Consider the following 17,106-nt stretch of genomic DNA (forward strand, 5'->3'; position numbering starts at 1 on the left):
TTTATAGTTGATTTTGTATACTGCTCTTCACTTAATTCATGAATTAGTTCTAACAGGTTGTGTGTGTGTGTGTGATACTTGGTGCTCTGCCTGGGTAATTCCCTCCTGTCCTCCAAGCCATCCCTTAGAGCAATGGTAGCAAACCTATGGCACGAATGCCACAGCTGGCTGTTTGTTATCACTGAAAGCTCTGAAAGGTTTACCTTTACAGCCTTACAGGCTTCTCTGATGCCTTCCTTCTAACCCTCTCAGGTAAGTTACTTGCTTCCTTGGCTTTTCTCTTTCACAGAACCTCTCACTGTTGTTGCATATTGATATGGATTCCTTGTATGTTTTTTCACATGACTGCCCTTTCCTCACTTAGGTGAAGTTCTGCAGCCCCAGGAGGATACCTTCTAATGCTGTACCTTCAGCAGCAGACACAGCCCTGCCCCTTGAAGACTGTCCCAGACTGACCAACCAGTAGATGAAGGCCCAGATGGACATCCTTCCCTCAGGGAGCTCTTTCTTTCAGAGTACACCAGTTTGGGGACACCTGGTTAAGTCCCTCAGTCTGAAATGTGACCTGCACTTAGCAGAGAGGCAGGACCAACTGTAGTCCTTGCTCCTCCTCCTTCATTCTATTATGAAATGCTGGTCACCTTGAGCTTCCAGTTGTGGGAGTCAAGGATAAAGAAATGAGTGCAGCCATTGGCTGAGAGTCATGCCCTGCTGGGAGTTAGGGAGAGAGGTGGCTCCAACAGGGCTCAGACATAGGTGACAGTGACAAGCAGATATCTGAGAATCCAAGGCTATGGACATACACTGGATGCCTTGGATGCAGAAGTTTAACGTCTCCTGTTGTAGAGATCAGAGTATCTGCAGGGTTCCCCCAAAGCACTAGGGAAGAATCTGTCTACGCCTCTGTTTACCTTTTGCTAGTTCCTTGGCCTGTGGCCTGCTATCTTCTCACTGTGTTGTCCATGTGTCTCTGTGTCTAAGTTTCAAGTTTCAAGTTTCTAAGTCAATTTAAAAAGACAATCTTTTTAAATGAATGGTTGCAGATATCCACATGTGAAAGAATAAAGGTGGCCTCTCACCATATTCTATATACAAAAATGAACTCAAAATGGATCAAAGACCTAAAACATAAGAGCTGAAAGTATTTAGCTTTTTAAACCATATAGGATTAGGGCCCCAGCCTACTCCAACTTGACCTATACCTAATTATATCTGCAAAGATCCTCTTTCCAAGTAAGGTCACATCTTGAGATAATTGGGGGTAGGGGTGAAGACTTCATCATATGAACATAGGAGTGAGATATGGTCTGGCCCAGTAGAGGACAAAGCATCTTAATTAGAACCCTCCTCTAGCCTCATTCTTAAGGCCCTGTAGTCACCTGAGCCTGAACCATGCTGGGGAGCCCATGGGCCAGGATGGGGACTTGGGCATTCCACCACACTCCCTGGGCACATGGAGCAGTAAGTAGACAGCAGGGACCATGTGTATAGATGCAGGTGAGGCTGCTTACATTACAGGTGTGCGTCACCACAACCAGCCTAAGTAGTCCTAACTGTGCACATGCATGTCACTCCCCATTCAAATACAAATGCCACAGAGGAGGGTCCTCATGCCTCTGCCCCTCACCCTACAGGGCCTGACACATGTTCCTTAGGAACTTGTTGAAGGACAAGGCAATGAACTGTCTCCCTGTACTGACAGATAAAGACGGGGAATTCATTGTGGGGTGACAATCATTACAGAATGCTAGGTGGGAAACACTGCAAAACATGTATGGGCAGCATGACTGTTTTCTGAAGAAGAAAAACGAACCTATATATTACATTGAAAAAGGAGACCCAATCTCGTAGGTGTCTCACTATGGAAGGGTAGCTAGTGGCTTTGCTTTTCCTTTCTGTTTGGTTGTATTTTTTTTAACTTGGCACAATAAACATATATACTTTTGAAATAAATTTTAAAAACTGCTTTTTGAAAACAACAAAAAAGTCACCCAGGAGAGTCTGTGACCAGCCTCAGAATCAGTCCTGAGTCCTGGTCAGTGCCACATGCAGCCTGCCGTGGGTTCCTCGAGCCAAATCAGCAGTGGCCTTTGCTTTTCCCGCTGCAATTCTGATGTAGGAGGAGTGGCCGGTGTGTCTCTGGCCAACTTCCTGTCCTGGAGCCTTCTCCCTTCCTCTCTCCAATTGAATTGGACACATGGAGGGACGCACCTTAGGGCTTAGAGAGACCCTTTAGGGCCTAGAGCACTTGGAACTGTCCAAGAGCTGTGAGACTCGCTGGAGGGAGGGAGCACCTGCTTGTCACAGAGGGGACATCCGCGAGAGGACTGCACTTCTTTCACTGGAATACTGTGCTGACGTCTGTCCCCTGGACCCTCTGCCAGCAGGCTGTTTCGGCCACTCTGCTTTGCTCCAGTGGGGATGGAGCTGAGCCCATAAAGGACTCAGAAATGGCGAAGTTTGGGCTGTCCCTGGGGAGGCACTGCTGGCATGGGGCGCGTGAGGCCTGTTGGATGACCAGTCTGCCTCCTGAGCCTTTCCTCTGCCAGGCGTTGGGCCGCGAGTGCTCCAACTCCTTAGGCGCAGCCTCCGCCGCCCCCAAACGGTGGTTTCCGCGAGGCGGCGCGGGCCAGGCGGCCAGAGCCCGGCGGCAAATGAAAGCAAAGGGCGGAGGAGAGGCGCAAGCCGAGTCCCGGAGACGGTAGGCAGGGAGGAAAAGGGGGCGCTGGAGCGAGGTTTGCTTTATCCAAAACCTGAGGGCTAAATCCTGTAGAAAACGGGATTCAACTTATGCCAGCTTTGCACACCGGCGGGAGCAGGCGAGCTCGCCGAGGGGCGTGCGGAAGGACCTCACAGCTCGGGGTTTGCGAGGTCCTGATGGTCCCGATCGGCCCCGGGGTCGGCCTAGGCAAACCCGCCCACTCAAGGCCGAAGCACGCAGCTAAAGCTCCTTCGGAAGCCAGGCCTCCGGGAACAAACAAGCGCCGGCAGGCAGCCCGTAGCGGCCGCTCGCAGCCAACCTCCGCCCGCGGCCCAGCAGGCACGGTCCAGCAGGCACCGCCCCGGGCTGCGCGCGCACTACAGCTGGGGGGGAGGGGGGGTTCCGCCAATGACGCCCCGCCCCTGCCGCACAAACCCCGCCCCAGGCCCGCCCGCGGCCTTCAGCCCGGTCCCAGGTTCAGGGCTTACCCCCTAGGCTGGGTAGCCTGCCAGGCTTCAGGTCAAAGGGATGAGGGAAGCAAGCCATGCCTGCAACTCCGAGTTTTAAAAACGTAGTTTAATCAAGATCAAATTTTTTTTCCAGGGCTTTAAAGAAGGTTTTCTGCCAAGGGTGGTGGTGCACACCTGTAATCCCAGCACTTGGGAGACTGAGGCAGAAAGATCCCCATAAATTCGAGGCCAGCCTCGCTACAATAGTGAGTTCAAGGCCAATCTGAACTACCCAGTGAGACGCTGTCTCAAAAACCAAAGAAAGTGTTTTCTATTTCTGCGTTATCAGAGGAATATCCTTGGGTGCATGAAACTTAACCATGAAACTTCGGCAAGTCAGCATATTTTTCCTATTAACCATGTATTAATGGTCCCCTAGAGCTAGAAACGTGGAATTAGTTAGAAAGGGCACAATATTTCTAAACTGGTTATCTGACAGCTTCTCAGGAGCCACCTTAATATGAATGAAACCTCTGTAAAATTTATGCTTTTACAAGTGATAATTTAAAAGCCACACCATACTTTATACTAAAAGAATAAAGATTTTTATTAAGCATTGTAAGTTGCATTCAATAGCCTCCAGATACGCCACACCACAATCCATCGACAGTCAATCAGACCCAACAGCAGTTCATTCTTCACAATCCATGAGTTAGGGCAGAACTCCCTTCAACTTACAGTAAGATCCTACTTAGCTCTTGCGGGCAGGGGTTTGGGGAATTACACCTCATTTCTGATCACTAATGTGATGAAGAGCATCAGAAGTATATGAAAACGATAAGAAGTGATTCTGATTTCAAAGTACATTGTTTGGAAACATTAACAAAAACATCAAAATGATAGAAGTATACCTGCTTCTACTAAATTCTTGATGGGAAAGTTCTCAAGAACAAGCAATTTGTTTCCTGCTACAGAAGGGGGGGTGGTTTTTTTTTTTAAGATCAAAGGGTTTTTTTTTCTTCACAGAATTTCATATTTTGCTAATATGAAGGCATAAAACAGCAACAAAGAACAATAATGCATACAGCAGTGAATACACCAGGGTGATGTTGATATTTGAAACGGCTAGATAATTTTGGGGGGTTTTAGAATAAATGCAACAGAGGTCAATAATCACAAAATTTTAAGGTTAGAGCAAGATCAATGACTAAACAGAGTTAACATTTTTATAGGACTATTACTGATTATTAGCATTTTTGTTTTGCAAATGGGCACATACTGGTAAGAATGGAAGAAAGGACAATAACATGCATAATATTAACTACACACTTTAAAAATTATGAACCATGCAGAAGTTTAGCTCAAGTAGTAGTACTAATGGTCTATGTCTGATTCAAAACCACATAGTTCATTGATCACAGATGCATGGTATTAGTCACAAAAAGTTTCAGAACACATTGTGTTGATTTTGAAAGGTCATTTGCATCTTCAATGATTTCAACTTTATCTCCAGTTAACTTGCTTGTAAAGTATGTATGATGTACTGTATATTTAAAATCAGCAGAACGGCAATATTACTCTATAATTTTTTAGTTTCGATAGTTGCACTTTTTTCTTTTTAACACAAAAGAACCACATCAACAGTGATGAAATTTAAGTAAGAAAGAAAACTGTGGTTGTGCCTTATTTCTTTCATAATCATAAAAATCAAAGCCTTAAACAAAGCTTCATTGTGAAACAATAATGCAAAATCAAATACAATGGCATACATATGGTGCCAAATGCTAAAAATTATATTTTAAGCTATATATACTTAAAGACTGCCAAAATTTGTTTTCTTTATATTTCAAGAAACACAACTATAGGCTTTTGTCATAACCAGTTTAAACTTTATGTGTACTTCATTTTAAGTGCGGGAGTCAAATGCTCTTCATTTTCTTTCTTTTGTTTTATTGTAGCATTTTGACTACAACTGGTTAAAACTAAAAATGTGTTGTTTCTCTGATATCAAAGAGGGATCTGAATTTCCAAAGTCCTCATTTTTCTCTTACGGAAAGGACAAAATGTACGTAACTGCAGGCTCTCTTTCTCTCCAGATATTCCTAAATCCTTACCCTTCCAGCATCCTTCACCCTCTATAAAAAATAAGTTTACTCTTCTTTATTTAAGACAGCTGCCTCCAGAGCAGCCTCCCTGCGGCAGGCGCTGTCTGTACTTAGTGCATTTAAATGAGGATTTGTATTGCACGTTTTAGAGTCATTGTTCAAGGCACTTTCGGAGTGGCTGGGGGCCCTCGTGTCACCCGCACTCCCATTCATCTGGGCTACTGGCTTCTCCTCAGCCATCACTCCGTTTTCAGCCAGGGACCCGTCTGAAGACACTGCAGAGGACTTCGACTCCCCAGATTTCGACTTCAGCTCTTTGGCTACTTCTTCTGCTGAAGCAGCATAAGGAGGTCTGCCCTGTTTGAGTGGAAGGACAAATGATAAGGCAGCTTTGAACAAACAGCAGAGCGCACACCAGTGTTGCTCTAACTTCTCTGCAGATTCAAAAGCAGAAAGTGACAGACCTCATGACCCCGAGTTGATGAAGTGTCTCGTGTCTCAGTTTCTCCTGCGGCCCCTTCCCTCAACTTCTCTATAGTCACTGTCCTGCAGAGGAGGAAGGGCCCTGCTGCAAGAGCTCTAGCTGATCCCTTCTACAACATCTCATCATATAAAGTAACAAGTACTCCTCAGTACTCCCCAGTGACTCTCCTCTGAAACTCAGACTGTCCCCCCGCACCTCCAAAGTGAACAGAGTCTGCCAGATCTGCCTGGAACATGCAGCAGCACACATGCCCCATCCTGACCAGAGAAACAAGTCACCGCTGGACAGCTTCAACAAGAAACAGATCTGCACACAGGTTTGTGGAAGGCCTCTTCTGAATGGTCTTGCTCTTCGTCTTAATAGATTTAAAAATAATTCTCTGGAAAAAATGAACCTTGAACCTGATGCAGAACATTTTCAGAAAGACAGGCTCTCTTTGAGGATGGTGAAGACAGCCTAAGATACTCAGTGGCTTAAATGACAGACCAGGTCCCTCTATACCTTGGCATGTGACACTGTGGCCCTGGCAATCCTCTGCCATGGGGCCAACGTGGGTACTGCAGGGTGCTCAGCAATGCTTCGGGCCTCCATCCAGAAGCCAGTAGCACTGTCACGAAATTGTGACTATCAGCACCATGTGACTGCAATGTCCTTTGTGGCTGGTCACTAGGACCCAGAACCACTGGCACAGACAGAATAAAAGCTAAAGGACATAAGATGGCTTCTCCTTCAAGGGCCTCCCAGCTCTTTGCCCAGTGCCCTTGGCACCATGAGCCAGTGGTGCCCTCTAACATCTTCCAGTCCTCCTTTTCAGAGCAAATGGCTATTTGCCTTGTTGAAGACAAAGTCTACTCACTCTGTCCACAAGACGGAGTATGTTTATAACCCTCACCACCAAGCAAGGGTCCCCCAGTCTCACTACAGCTCCCAACCTTAGTGTTCAGAAATACTCACAGTGCATCCCAAGCCAATGCTATGGCCATTTCCATGACCTCTGAAAAAATGAGTTTCATTTCTGCAGTTCTGAAGACTGAACCCAGGGCCTTGTGCAAGGTAGGCAAGCATTCTACCACTGAGCCACATCCCCAACCTGAACTAAAAATTAATATAAAAATATAGCAAGACCATGGAGGAAAGAAAACAAATACTGAGTTTTTTAACCTCCCTCGCACCCCTTTAACCACCCTCACACCTAAATCCTAGTGCTTGCCCTCTCAGATAGTTCACCCTCAGCAATAAAGCAACACCCACTGTAAAATTAAGGCAGCCACCTCCTGGGTGCCTGGTATAGGACCTGGGAGACAGGTGTGGTGACTCCTCAGATGACAAGGCAGGGTGTTCACAGAGGACGCAGGACACTGAGAAGAATGGCAGGCTTTCCTGTGTATAGAACAAGATAGCACAGCACCTCGCTACACCGGCCCCTGCTGTGAGCCTCTTCACCATGAGGCAGTTCCCCCCAGCATGGTGAGCACCTGCACGGTAAGCCATGCAGCTTCCTCTGCCAGGCAGAACTCCACTGGGAACCAACTGAACAGGACAGGACTTTGCACTACAAGTACTGGGAGCAGAGTGAAAATGGAATGCATGAACAGGGATGGCAAAGGCAAGGAAAGGGAGGGCCCAGAAACCTGCAGGAAGCAACCGTTGTACCTCTCAACCCAGAGGAAAACAACAGGGTAGCAAGGCTGCTCACACCTTGTCTTTCTCAAGGTGTGCAAAAACTAACCCTACCTAGGAGTGTGCGAGAGGAAGCACCATGGTGGAATCGAATCACACAGCGCCATCAGAAATGAGATCAAATGGATGGAGCCACATCCCCAGACAAGCACTTGAGAAAGACCTGCCCAGGAAAGACCCTGAGTGGCTCCTCTGTGTTCAAAGTAGGCAAAGAGAATGACAGGATACACAAAAGACACCATACATTGAGTGCAAAAAACTGGGAAATGAGGTTTTAAAAACTTCTGAGAAGTCAAAAGACAAAAACAGCATTCCAGAAATTAAGACTCAATCAGAAAAAACATGAAAATGAATACACTCTATAAAACTTGAAGGAGAAAAAAAATTACATCAGAAGGAAATAAAGATAGGAAAATGCAAATCAAAATCAAAACCACAACGCAACACCACTTCGGAGTACTGCGATGGCAAGAGTGAGAAAGACGGAAAGCGCGCGAAGTGCTGGCCAGACGCGGCCGTCTCCGAGCCCTCACACAGTGCAGGAGGGATGTACAGTAAGGTGATGCTCCCACAACACCCTGGCAGCCTCTCAGTGTCACACAGTGACCACATGACCAGACTACTCCCTGCTGCTACTCCCTGCTCCCTGTTTTCGGTGTCTGAGGGAACCGAAAACACACATCCACAATAAAAACATGTAGCTAGACAATCACGGCTACAATATTCAACAGAGCCAAACACTGGAAACAGCTCCAAAGTCCATCAATAGAGAAGCAAATGTGTTATATATGTACCATGGAACGTGATTCCACAGTAAAAAGGAATGAAGTTCTGACACCTGCTGCAACGTGTACATGTGTATGAAATGTACAGAACAGAGAAAGCTAGAGACACAAAATAGATAATGGTTGCCAGTGACAGGGGGAGGGATGACAGCATTAGGGTGTGACTCATAATGGGTAAAGGCTTTCTTTTTGGGGTGGGAATGTTCTGAAATTAGCAGTAGAACAGCTTAACCTTCGGAACAGATGAAAGGCCACAGAATTACAAAAAACGTGGTTGGAACATGATACTCCCCAAACTGTACGCTATCAAGATGTCCATCACTAGATGAATGGAACTAACTCTTGCATATCCGGTTTATTATTCAGCTAAGAGGAAATGAGTTATCTATCCACAGAAGATATGAAGGAACTTGAAATATACATTACTGAGCAAAAGAAGACAGTCTGCAAAGACAATATAGTGTGAGTCCCTCTGCCTGACATTCTGGAAAAGTCAAATCTGTAGCAACAGTAAAAAGATCAGTGGTTGCCAGGGATTTTAGGAGAGAAAGAAAAACAAACAAGTTGAGCACAGGGGGTTCAGGGCAGTGAAAAGAGCTTCTCAATGATAACGTCATGGTGGATATGTCTCCTGATGCAGGTGCCCAAGCCCATGGAATACACACCACCAAGAACGAGCCCCACGTAAGCTATGGGATGTGTGTGGGTGGTGGTGCTGCGCAGGCTCATCAGCTGTGACACACAGGCCCCAATGGGAGTGGATGGTGTGGGAAGCAGGGGTATATGGGAAATTGCTGTACTCTTTCTTCTGCTGTAAACCTAAAACTGCTCTAAAAATTAATCTTTACAAAAGCAAACTATTGTACACTTTAAACAGCTGAACTGTACATCTGTGAGCTATATATAAAAAAGAAATGAATAAAAACAAATGAACAATCTGCCAAATATGGGAGTAGGGGCATAGAGGAGGATGATGAAGGAGGAAGATGAAGGCAAAGCAAAGACAGCACAAACCCCAAACACCGCTACCTCAAGAAGCTCTGAAACAGGGATTTGAAGCTGCACGTGGGAAGAGTGCCTATCAGACTGAGCACCACAATCCAAAACAAACAACCCTGCAGCGCACCTAAGGAAAAGCGATGAACTTTCACAGAAAGCCAAAACCCAGCTAGGCACTTAGGTCAAATCTGCAGGGACTTCAAAGGGAAGCTTATGCACAAAGAAAACCACGTAAGGTAACTGAGGAGACACTGGGAGCCAGTGCCTCCTGATAAAGGAAATAAGCTTCTCATTCACACAAACACTGTTTCCCCACAGGAGCCCTCTCTGCAGAGCCACTGAGGAAGTGGTTTCAGAGACTGGGACAGACATACAGACAAGCCCTGCTGGAGACATAGGACACAAAGGCACTTGTAAAACTGAAGCAGATGAGGTAAAAGTACAGTAGGTCCTGGTCATTTGCCCCAACAACACAAGTAAGAGCAGTACAGCTATTTCTTAAAAATGAAGGAGGGCTGGGGAGAATATAAGGGCATATACAAACTTTTTTTTCTCTCTGTTCTTTTTTTAAGAGATGGTATCTTACTATGTTGTACTGGGTTCAAGAGAGCCCCCTCCTTCAGCTTCCTAGTAGCTGAGACCACAGGTGTGTGCCACTGCACCTGGCCTACAAACATTTTCTTTTAGCTGTTCACCGTCAATGATGATGGTGACAGCAGCATGAACAGGTATTCTGAGCTGGTATGTGCAATATGGGATGAAGCAATGACTCATTACAGGATATTCTAATTTAGTCAACAAGATGAAAGAAAGGACATTCAGATGCTGTAATAGAGGCAAAGTAAAATTCCTTTGGAAAAGGAAAATTCAGTGTAGATTAATAAAGTACTTCACTGAGGGCAAGGTGCAGTGGCAGCACAAACGTATCTATGGGTGTGAGTGCACATGTGTGCGTGTACTTTCTGTCCCTAGTGCTATCCACAGGAAAAGTCTACAAACAGATGTGGTCCAGAAGAAAGGACATGTAGACACAAAAGAAGTGGTAAAAGAAGAGATCAAAAGTCCTTAGTTTGAACTAGAAACAACAGCAGGAACTCATGAGGAACTTATCTTTAAAAAAAAAAAAAACCCTGTAGGTTATGTGTGTTTATTGGTGAACAAATGGAACCATCCGCAGGAGAACATCAGGCACTGTGACCCATCCTATGGAAATGAGTACACATCAGTGCCAAGGCTCTGGTCTTGCAAGGACATTTCCCATGAAAGAAACCAGCAAACTCACAGATACAGATGTGCTGGGTCCATTTGGGCATTGTGGTGTCCCAGGAAGCCTGGGCTCTTACCTCTCACCAGACAAAAACCTGCCAAACACCATAGGGGCCATGGCAGAGGACAGTGTACCCTAAAGAGAATCCTAAATGACAGGGGACTGACTAGGGCACTTGAGGGGAATCACTTCTAGGAAGCACCTATGTGCCAGGTACCACATGAGAGGCCTGACACTCACAGACCATGCTCACACTCCTCAACACAGGCACTGGAAATCTGGTTCAGAAAGCAGACACAGGCAGGGAGTCACAGAGAACACATGTAGGTGTGGAGAAGGACATTCTTTAGTTACTCTCTCAATGTATTGCCTTAGGACTGACCAAGCCATGACTGTTGGGTTTCGGTGGAAGTCTAGCAAAAGCATTGGTGGAAAGGAAAAGATTACAGAACCTGTGTCCTTGTGGAAAGCTGTGAGGCCAACACTAAATGCTCTGCTGAGATATACCCAAAGGAATAACAACATGATGGCTAACTAAGTCTCATTCCTATGAAAATTGAGTTGTACTGTCCTTGCTAAAATGACTGATATCCTCCCATTTGCCCAGCTGCTTCCTTTGTTCTTTCTCAATAAAAGTTTACTAAGGCTGCAGTCCAAGAGGCTGTAAGTCCCCTAATCCCAGAATTATGCCTCTCTTGTTTTTCTTGTTTCTCTTACTTTTCTATTCATCCTCGGGTACCTCATTCTCTGGACTGGTTCACCCTGGACAGAAATGGATTATTAATCTGACATGCAGGGTCATTACCTGGATTACTCCCTGGCTCTTGTAACCTCTGCCATAGTACCGTCCACCTCTCCCAAATGTTCGAATCACAGGGGTGGAAATAACTCCTCTTGGACGCCTAAGTGAATGAAAAAGGACAAGAGCAAATAAACTTCAATCTGGCACAGACCACATTTAAAATAAGACCTTATGCCCTGAGGCATTACGTTTGGTGACACTGAAGACTTACTCTAAAGAATCAATCCTACTTTCCTAGTTTATACCAAGGTATTCAATTTGAAAAATATTTTTAAAATATTTTTTAAAGGCAACTAATTAATTGAATTATGTGTGGTTAATTAATAATTATATAATGCTATATAATGGGATCTTATGCAACCATTTAGAATAATGTCAAAGCTGGAAGGGGTGGTGCATGTCTGTAATCCTAGCTACATGGGAGACTGAGGCACAAGGATGCCAAGGTTGAGGTCAGCTGGGGCAACTTAGTGAGATCCTCTCTCAAAGTAAAAAATCAGAAAGGCCGGGGACATAGCCCAGAGCTGCGGGGGTTTAATCCTCAAGTACTAAAATTCATGTTAAAGAAGAATGTATCTAATGCAATAACAGTAGGCTCATAGGAACAAGCAGCACATCGGGGGCTGTGATGTACTTGCAGCACTTACCCTCTTGCAGGTCCTCCCACAGAGACCACTTGCAGTGGGAAGGGGCCTCGGCCCCCACGGCCCCGCCTACTTCCGGCCCAGTGGCCAACCACAGTGCCAGCGATTTCTAGTTTCCCTCCCTGAGAAGGTATAGGTTGGACTCCTGCACAAAAAAATACACAAGAAGACAAAATCTTTACAATCACAGCATTGAAATCAACAAAGAGAAACAAGCAAGCAAGTTCTTTGCAGTGTGGGTTTCTATTTAGTAAGTTCTTCATCCCCATTTTTAAAATTTCTGTGTGCGGTGCTTGACTTACACTGTTGTGTGGGAACCTACAACGACTAACTGACTCTGGGAACCTGCAACAACTAACTTAGGCTCTAACCTCAAAGATGCAAACTGCTTTAGAGACAGATTTAAGGGTGATCACTGGGGCACCTGGCACGCCTTCTATGATACAGATGGAGCTCTGCACACTCAGGGTGTTTTTCATTATAGGTAAGTATTTCCAAGTTTATTTCCTTAACCAAACATTATAGAAAACAATATATATATACTCTACAGCTCTTATACTGTTAAATTAGAATTTCCTCAGCTGAGTCTTATTATGTATTCACTGTATTCATCAACTTCCCCAATCTATTTTAAAATTTCCTGATCTAAGAAAAGCCTCGAATTATTAACCAAAAGCAAAACTTCTGATAAAACAAAGCCCTGAGCATCTTGCTATCTGGCGGGGGCATGGATGATCATAAACTCTCCACCTTTGTGGTGCTGGTGCCCACGACCATCACAGGGGCTGCATGGCCCCCGACCAGCAGAAATCTATGACTGTCCTTAAGTGTTCTCGCAATCATATGGTAAAAGCACTGAGAAAAAATGTGAAATAAGCTTAACAATGTGTCTTATTTCACCAACATATCCAGAATAATAATACATCCCAAATAATACTATTAGAATATGTAATCAAGATAAAATTAATGAGCTGCTTTACAAGCTTTCTGCCTTTAAACTCCAGGGTGCATCTGTGCTTCCTGGCCACCGCTTCAGGGCATGACAGTGTGGCTACCTGACGAAGAGCCCAGGTCTGAGCTTCAGACAAGAGAAGTCAGAAAGCCAGTTCCTAGTGCCCTCTGTGCCCTGCACTGTCCAGAGTATCACCTTTCCTGTCTCTCCTCAACCACAGGCCAGCGCCTGTGTCCAGGCTCCCAAGGAACGTCAAGCAGCAAACGGCGCAGGGCTGCAAGCTGCAGGAGGTACAGCTGTGGAGTAGCAAAGCCCTGCTGGAGGTTGTGTGGCAGAGGGGAGGGGCCCCCAGTGGCTCTAGATGGGTGACATGCATGCCACCTACCTTCCGCACCCTAAGCCTGCTGCTGGCCTCCCTATGTGCCCAGGTAACAGGTGAAAAAACACTGTCTACCAGGGAAAAAGAAGGGCTTGCCTGTCTAAGCATTAGTCCAACTATGTCAAGGCAGTCCTGCAATGTGACTTGCAGGCCAAATTTAGACCTGCAGTCCCCAAATGTGGGATGAGAACAGAGCTGCAAGTCACAGGTTTCAAATGACAGCAGCATCACAAGACAATACTTCCAAACTAAATGTCAAGATTCTCTTTTCCCTGGCAAAACTAATGAAAAGAGAAACAATGAGAATTTAAAGGTTTTCTTTCTTTTTTTGTTGTTTTGAGACAGTGTCTCTTTTGTCTCTTTACATAGTTCAGGCTGGCCTTGAACTCACTATGTAGCCCAGGGTGGCCTTGAGTTCCTAGCAATCCTCCCGCCTGAGTGCTGGGATTATAGGTGTACACCGACACCTAGCTAGATCATTCCTTTTAAAAAAAAAAATTGCATGAAAAAAATGCAACAAACTTTTTATGCCAGGAGTTTTGTACCCATTAGCACCTTCTACACAAACCTGAGCAACTTCACTAAAAAGAGAGCTGCTTGGGAGAGGTGCTACTGAGCCAGTTGGTAGCTCAGCCAAGGAGCACACAACCTGTGGTCAGATCACCTAGGTGCACAGAGGGCTCTGCTCTAGGTGGACACTTAATGCTCTATCCTGAAAGGAGAGACAGCCACCACAAAGCCCCTGAAAGCCCCGAAGGTAGAGGGGCGGGGTGGGTCAGGGACCCACAGAGGAAGGTGTTATGCTGGAGGCAGCTCGCAAGGACAGTCGAAGAAGGACACCAGGTTCTGGAGCAGAGGAAATGCTGCAAGCAGAAGCTCTGGGAGGGGTATGGGTATAATTACCGCCCTGGGACTTGCTAGTCCTGCTGCTGTCACTGCCTGAGAAGGCTCCGCAGTGTCCCGATGCTGCTGCCACCCGGAAGGCACGGTAAGGGCCTGTTGCTACCGTTTCCCCATAGGGGCCTCCAAAGCCACAGACTCCTGTGGGACCCGGGGCAGAGAGAGACAGGGGAGAAGCATGAGGGATGGGGCTCCAGGGGGCTTGGTAGGCATGAGACCAGGCAGAGCAACCCCATCTCCATTAGCTGATGGGGAGGGGTCTCCTGGCCCTTCCTACCACCTCACTGTCCTGTACCCATTGTCCCCAGGGGCTAGCATGACAAGCCACCCTCCCTGCAACAGGATATTGAACAGAGCCCTGGCTTGAGGATCAAGTGAGCCCTGGGAGATGTATGCTGGAAGATAGTTCTCTCTGGCCTGGTTTGAATTATTTTCCACATGAGGAAAAAAAGAATCTTAAAAACAAGCAGAATTGTCAGCTGTACTGACAGATCTATGTACTACATCTATGTTGGTGACTATCTTCCTCCTGGCTCATCATCTCCTCTAAGATCTAGCTGACTCCTTGCCAATCTGAAGAACAGCTGCTGTGACGTTTCTCAGACCCACAACTACATGGTCAGCACAGCAAGCTATGGCTCCTGGCTCTTAGGAGGATTGCACAGTCGGCTCCTACCTTCATGAGGCCCATCATGTGACTCACCTGCAAAGCCTCTGCCCCTGCCCTGAGAGGGTGGGACGGGCCCAAAGTGCCGGGGGTACACAGCAGCGGGGTAGAAGGGCAGAGCAGGAGGTGGTGGAAAGGGGAGCGGGTGGTTCTGCCTGGAGAAGTTGAGCCCCTCCAGGACACTCTGCCGCATCTTCTCTACCTTGGCAGCCTGCTCAGCCTAGCAAAGGAAATGGCAAGTGAAAGGGTCATTCAATGTACAAGAGCATTGTTAAGATACCCGTCACTGCAGAAGTTCTTTTTTTTTTTTTTTTGGTCTTTTTGAGACAGGGTCTCGCTATGCAGATCAAGTTGGCCTTGAGCTCACTTTTTTTTTTTTGGTCTTTTTGAGACAGGGTCTCGCTATGCAGTTCAGGCTGGCCTTGAGCTCACTATGTAGCCCAGGCTGGTGTCGAACTTGAAAAGATCCTCCCGCCTCAGCCTCCCGCCTCAGCCTCCCGAGTGCTGGGATTACAGGTGAGTGCTGGGAATACAGGCATGTGCTACCACGCCCAGCCCAGAAGTTCTGTATCTACACACTCTTACTTCTCCCATTCGCCCATAACTCCCAAAACAATACTCAGGGCACTTTCCTGGCCATTTGTAGACCTGGACAGAGTAGGGGAAGGGATAACACAAATCAAACACTGGGCTGGCTGCTTCAGTTCACACTGCAAATGTATGTCCCTTTTGTTGGTGATTTCAGGGTTTATACTAAGTGCTGCCCAGTGTCTGCGAGCACACCCAAAGATGGGATTTGCCTTGTGGAGAAGACTCTTTCAGTAGTTTTGTGCTTTTGGCAGTAAACTCAATGCTCAAAAACGAGAATGATACATTAAATGAGGGGTCTGTGAGCAGAAATCCACACAGAACAAGGCTTTGTGCTGACTAGTGAATGAAAGTGTGGAAGCAAAACTTGGACGGTACCTAACCCTGGGTTTACAGGGAGGAACAGTTCATACTAACCCAGTGTTTAAGGTTAATTTTAGAACCTAACTATCATGAACAGTGAGAACCAATGGTCTGTCAGGAGTACAGCTCACTATGGGCCATCTGACAATACTCAGTTACACGAGGCTGGGTCCTCTCACAAGTTTAAAAACGAGCACGGAACAGAGGTAGCTCATAAGCCCTATTTCAGTAGGGCCTGAAATGGCCACCCTGCTGCTCTACATACCTGACCATCACAGAGGTCGATGAGTGGGGTCTTTTCCCGGCTAGCTTTGAGGAGTTTGGACTGGAAGAGCTTCCCATCAAAATACATCCAAGGACAACAGTGTTCCCAGGGGATGGGCTGTCCACACGCGTCGTTGGCAAACAATGCCATGTCTACTCCGCTCATGAAGAGAGCTGAGAGCTGAATTCCTCGGGGGTCGAGGTTCTCAATCTTTAAATTGAAAAGAGTAATTTCTATGGAGTAAGGATACTACCATGTTTTAATTCTCCCACTGTCCCTCTAAACTCTCCGAAGTTAACGCTCCTCAACAAAAGAGCACCACTAACTCTCACTATTGCCTCACCTTGATCTAGCACTGACCTTATCGAAACAAATATGTTTTATGCTGCTCAACACATTTAAATTTAAGAGCACATTTTATGAACCTATGAAACACCTAGCTTGGCATCTATAAATCACGGCATTGTGTGGATAATACTGTACTTGAGGTTGGACATGACCCCACTGGTCTCGATGTAGTCTCCTCAGCACCCCAGCGCCCTGCAATCCCCTCATGAAATACCACTCAACGCTACAGACTGCAACAGGGGTCATGTATTAACAAAAAGAAACACTCGTAGGAGTTTCAATTTTTCAGGTAATTTATTTAAAAGTTACTCAGTATAATTTCATTCTGAAATAAATTTGTACTTTGTTGTTTTGTATGTTAATAATTCAGATTGCATCTCATTAATGAAATTGTCAGAATGTTTTAGGAGACATGGATAGCTTAAAAATGAAAGAACACAACAAAACAAAGACTGTCTTTAACCATGCAGACTACTGGGACTGGCACAAGTGTACCTCCTCAGTGCTCAGTGCTGGAGCCTGCTCTGTGCAGAGCCCTCTCCTCTTACACATGATGGGCAGGGCAGTCAGCTCTTCATCAACTGGGTGAACGACCTAGTTTGTGGATTATCCAGGATGAAGTTTTACCTCTGCTGTGGTTTCTGCCTTCCCACCTAGTGGCTTCTCAAGAATGCAAACTTTATGGGAAATCAATCTAAGTAATGCCTACACGTGGCAAGTAAAATGTG

At 46.0% G+C, this 17,106-nt stretch overlaps 1 protein-coding gene across 1 annotated transcript in view; it reads right to left on the bottom strand.

Moving 5' to 3' along the window:
- Window positions 1-3,732: 3,732 nt before the first annotated feature.
- The window catches only part of LOC102023626 (constitutive coactivator of PPAR-gamma-like protein 1), a gene marked incomplete at its 5' end in the record, with an annotated part of 97,061 nt that continues 83,687 nt past the window's right edge, over window positions 3,733-17,106 (bottom strand). Inside the window, 6 exon segments of the mRNA XM_013506883.1 lie at window positions 3,733-5,612; window positions 11,276-11,372; window positions 11,920-12,061; window positions 14,151-14,288; window positions 14,851-15,034; window positions 16,031-16,240. Coding sequence (XP_013362337.1) covers window positions 5,301-5,612; window positions 11,276-11,372; window positions 11,920-12,061; window positions 14,151-14,288; window positions 14,851-15,034; window positions 16,031-16,240 — 1,083 coding nt within the window.

The sequence above is a fragment of the Chinchilla lanigera genome, unplaced genomic scaffold, assembly GCF_000276665.1.
Source record: "Chinchilla lanigera isolate Chin_1 unplaced genomic scaffold, ChiLan1.0 scaffold00114, whole genome shotgun sequence".
NCBI classification, from domain to species: domain Eukaryota; kingdom Metazoa; phylum Chordata; class Mammalia; order Rodentia; family Chinchillidae; genus Chinchilla; species Chinchilla lanigera.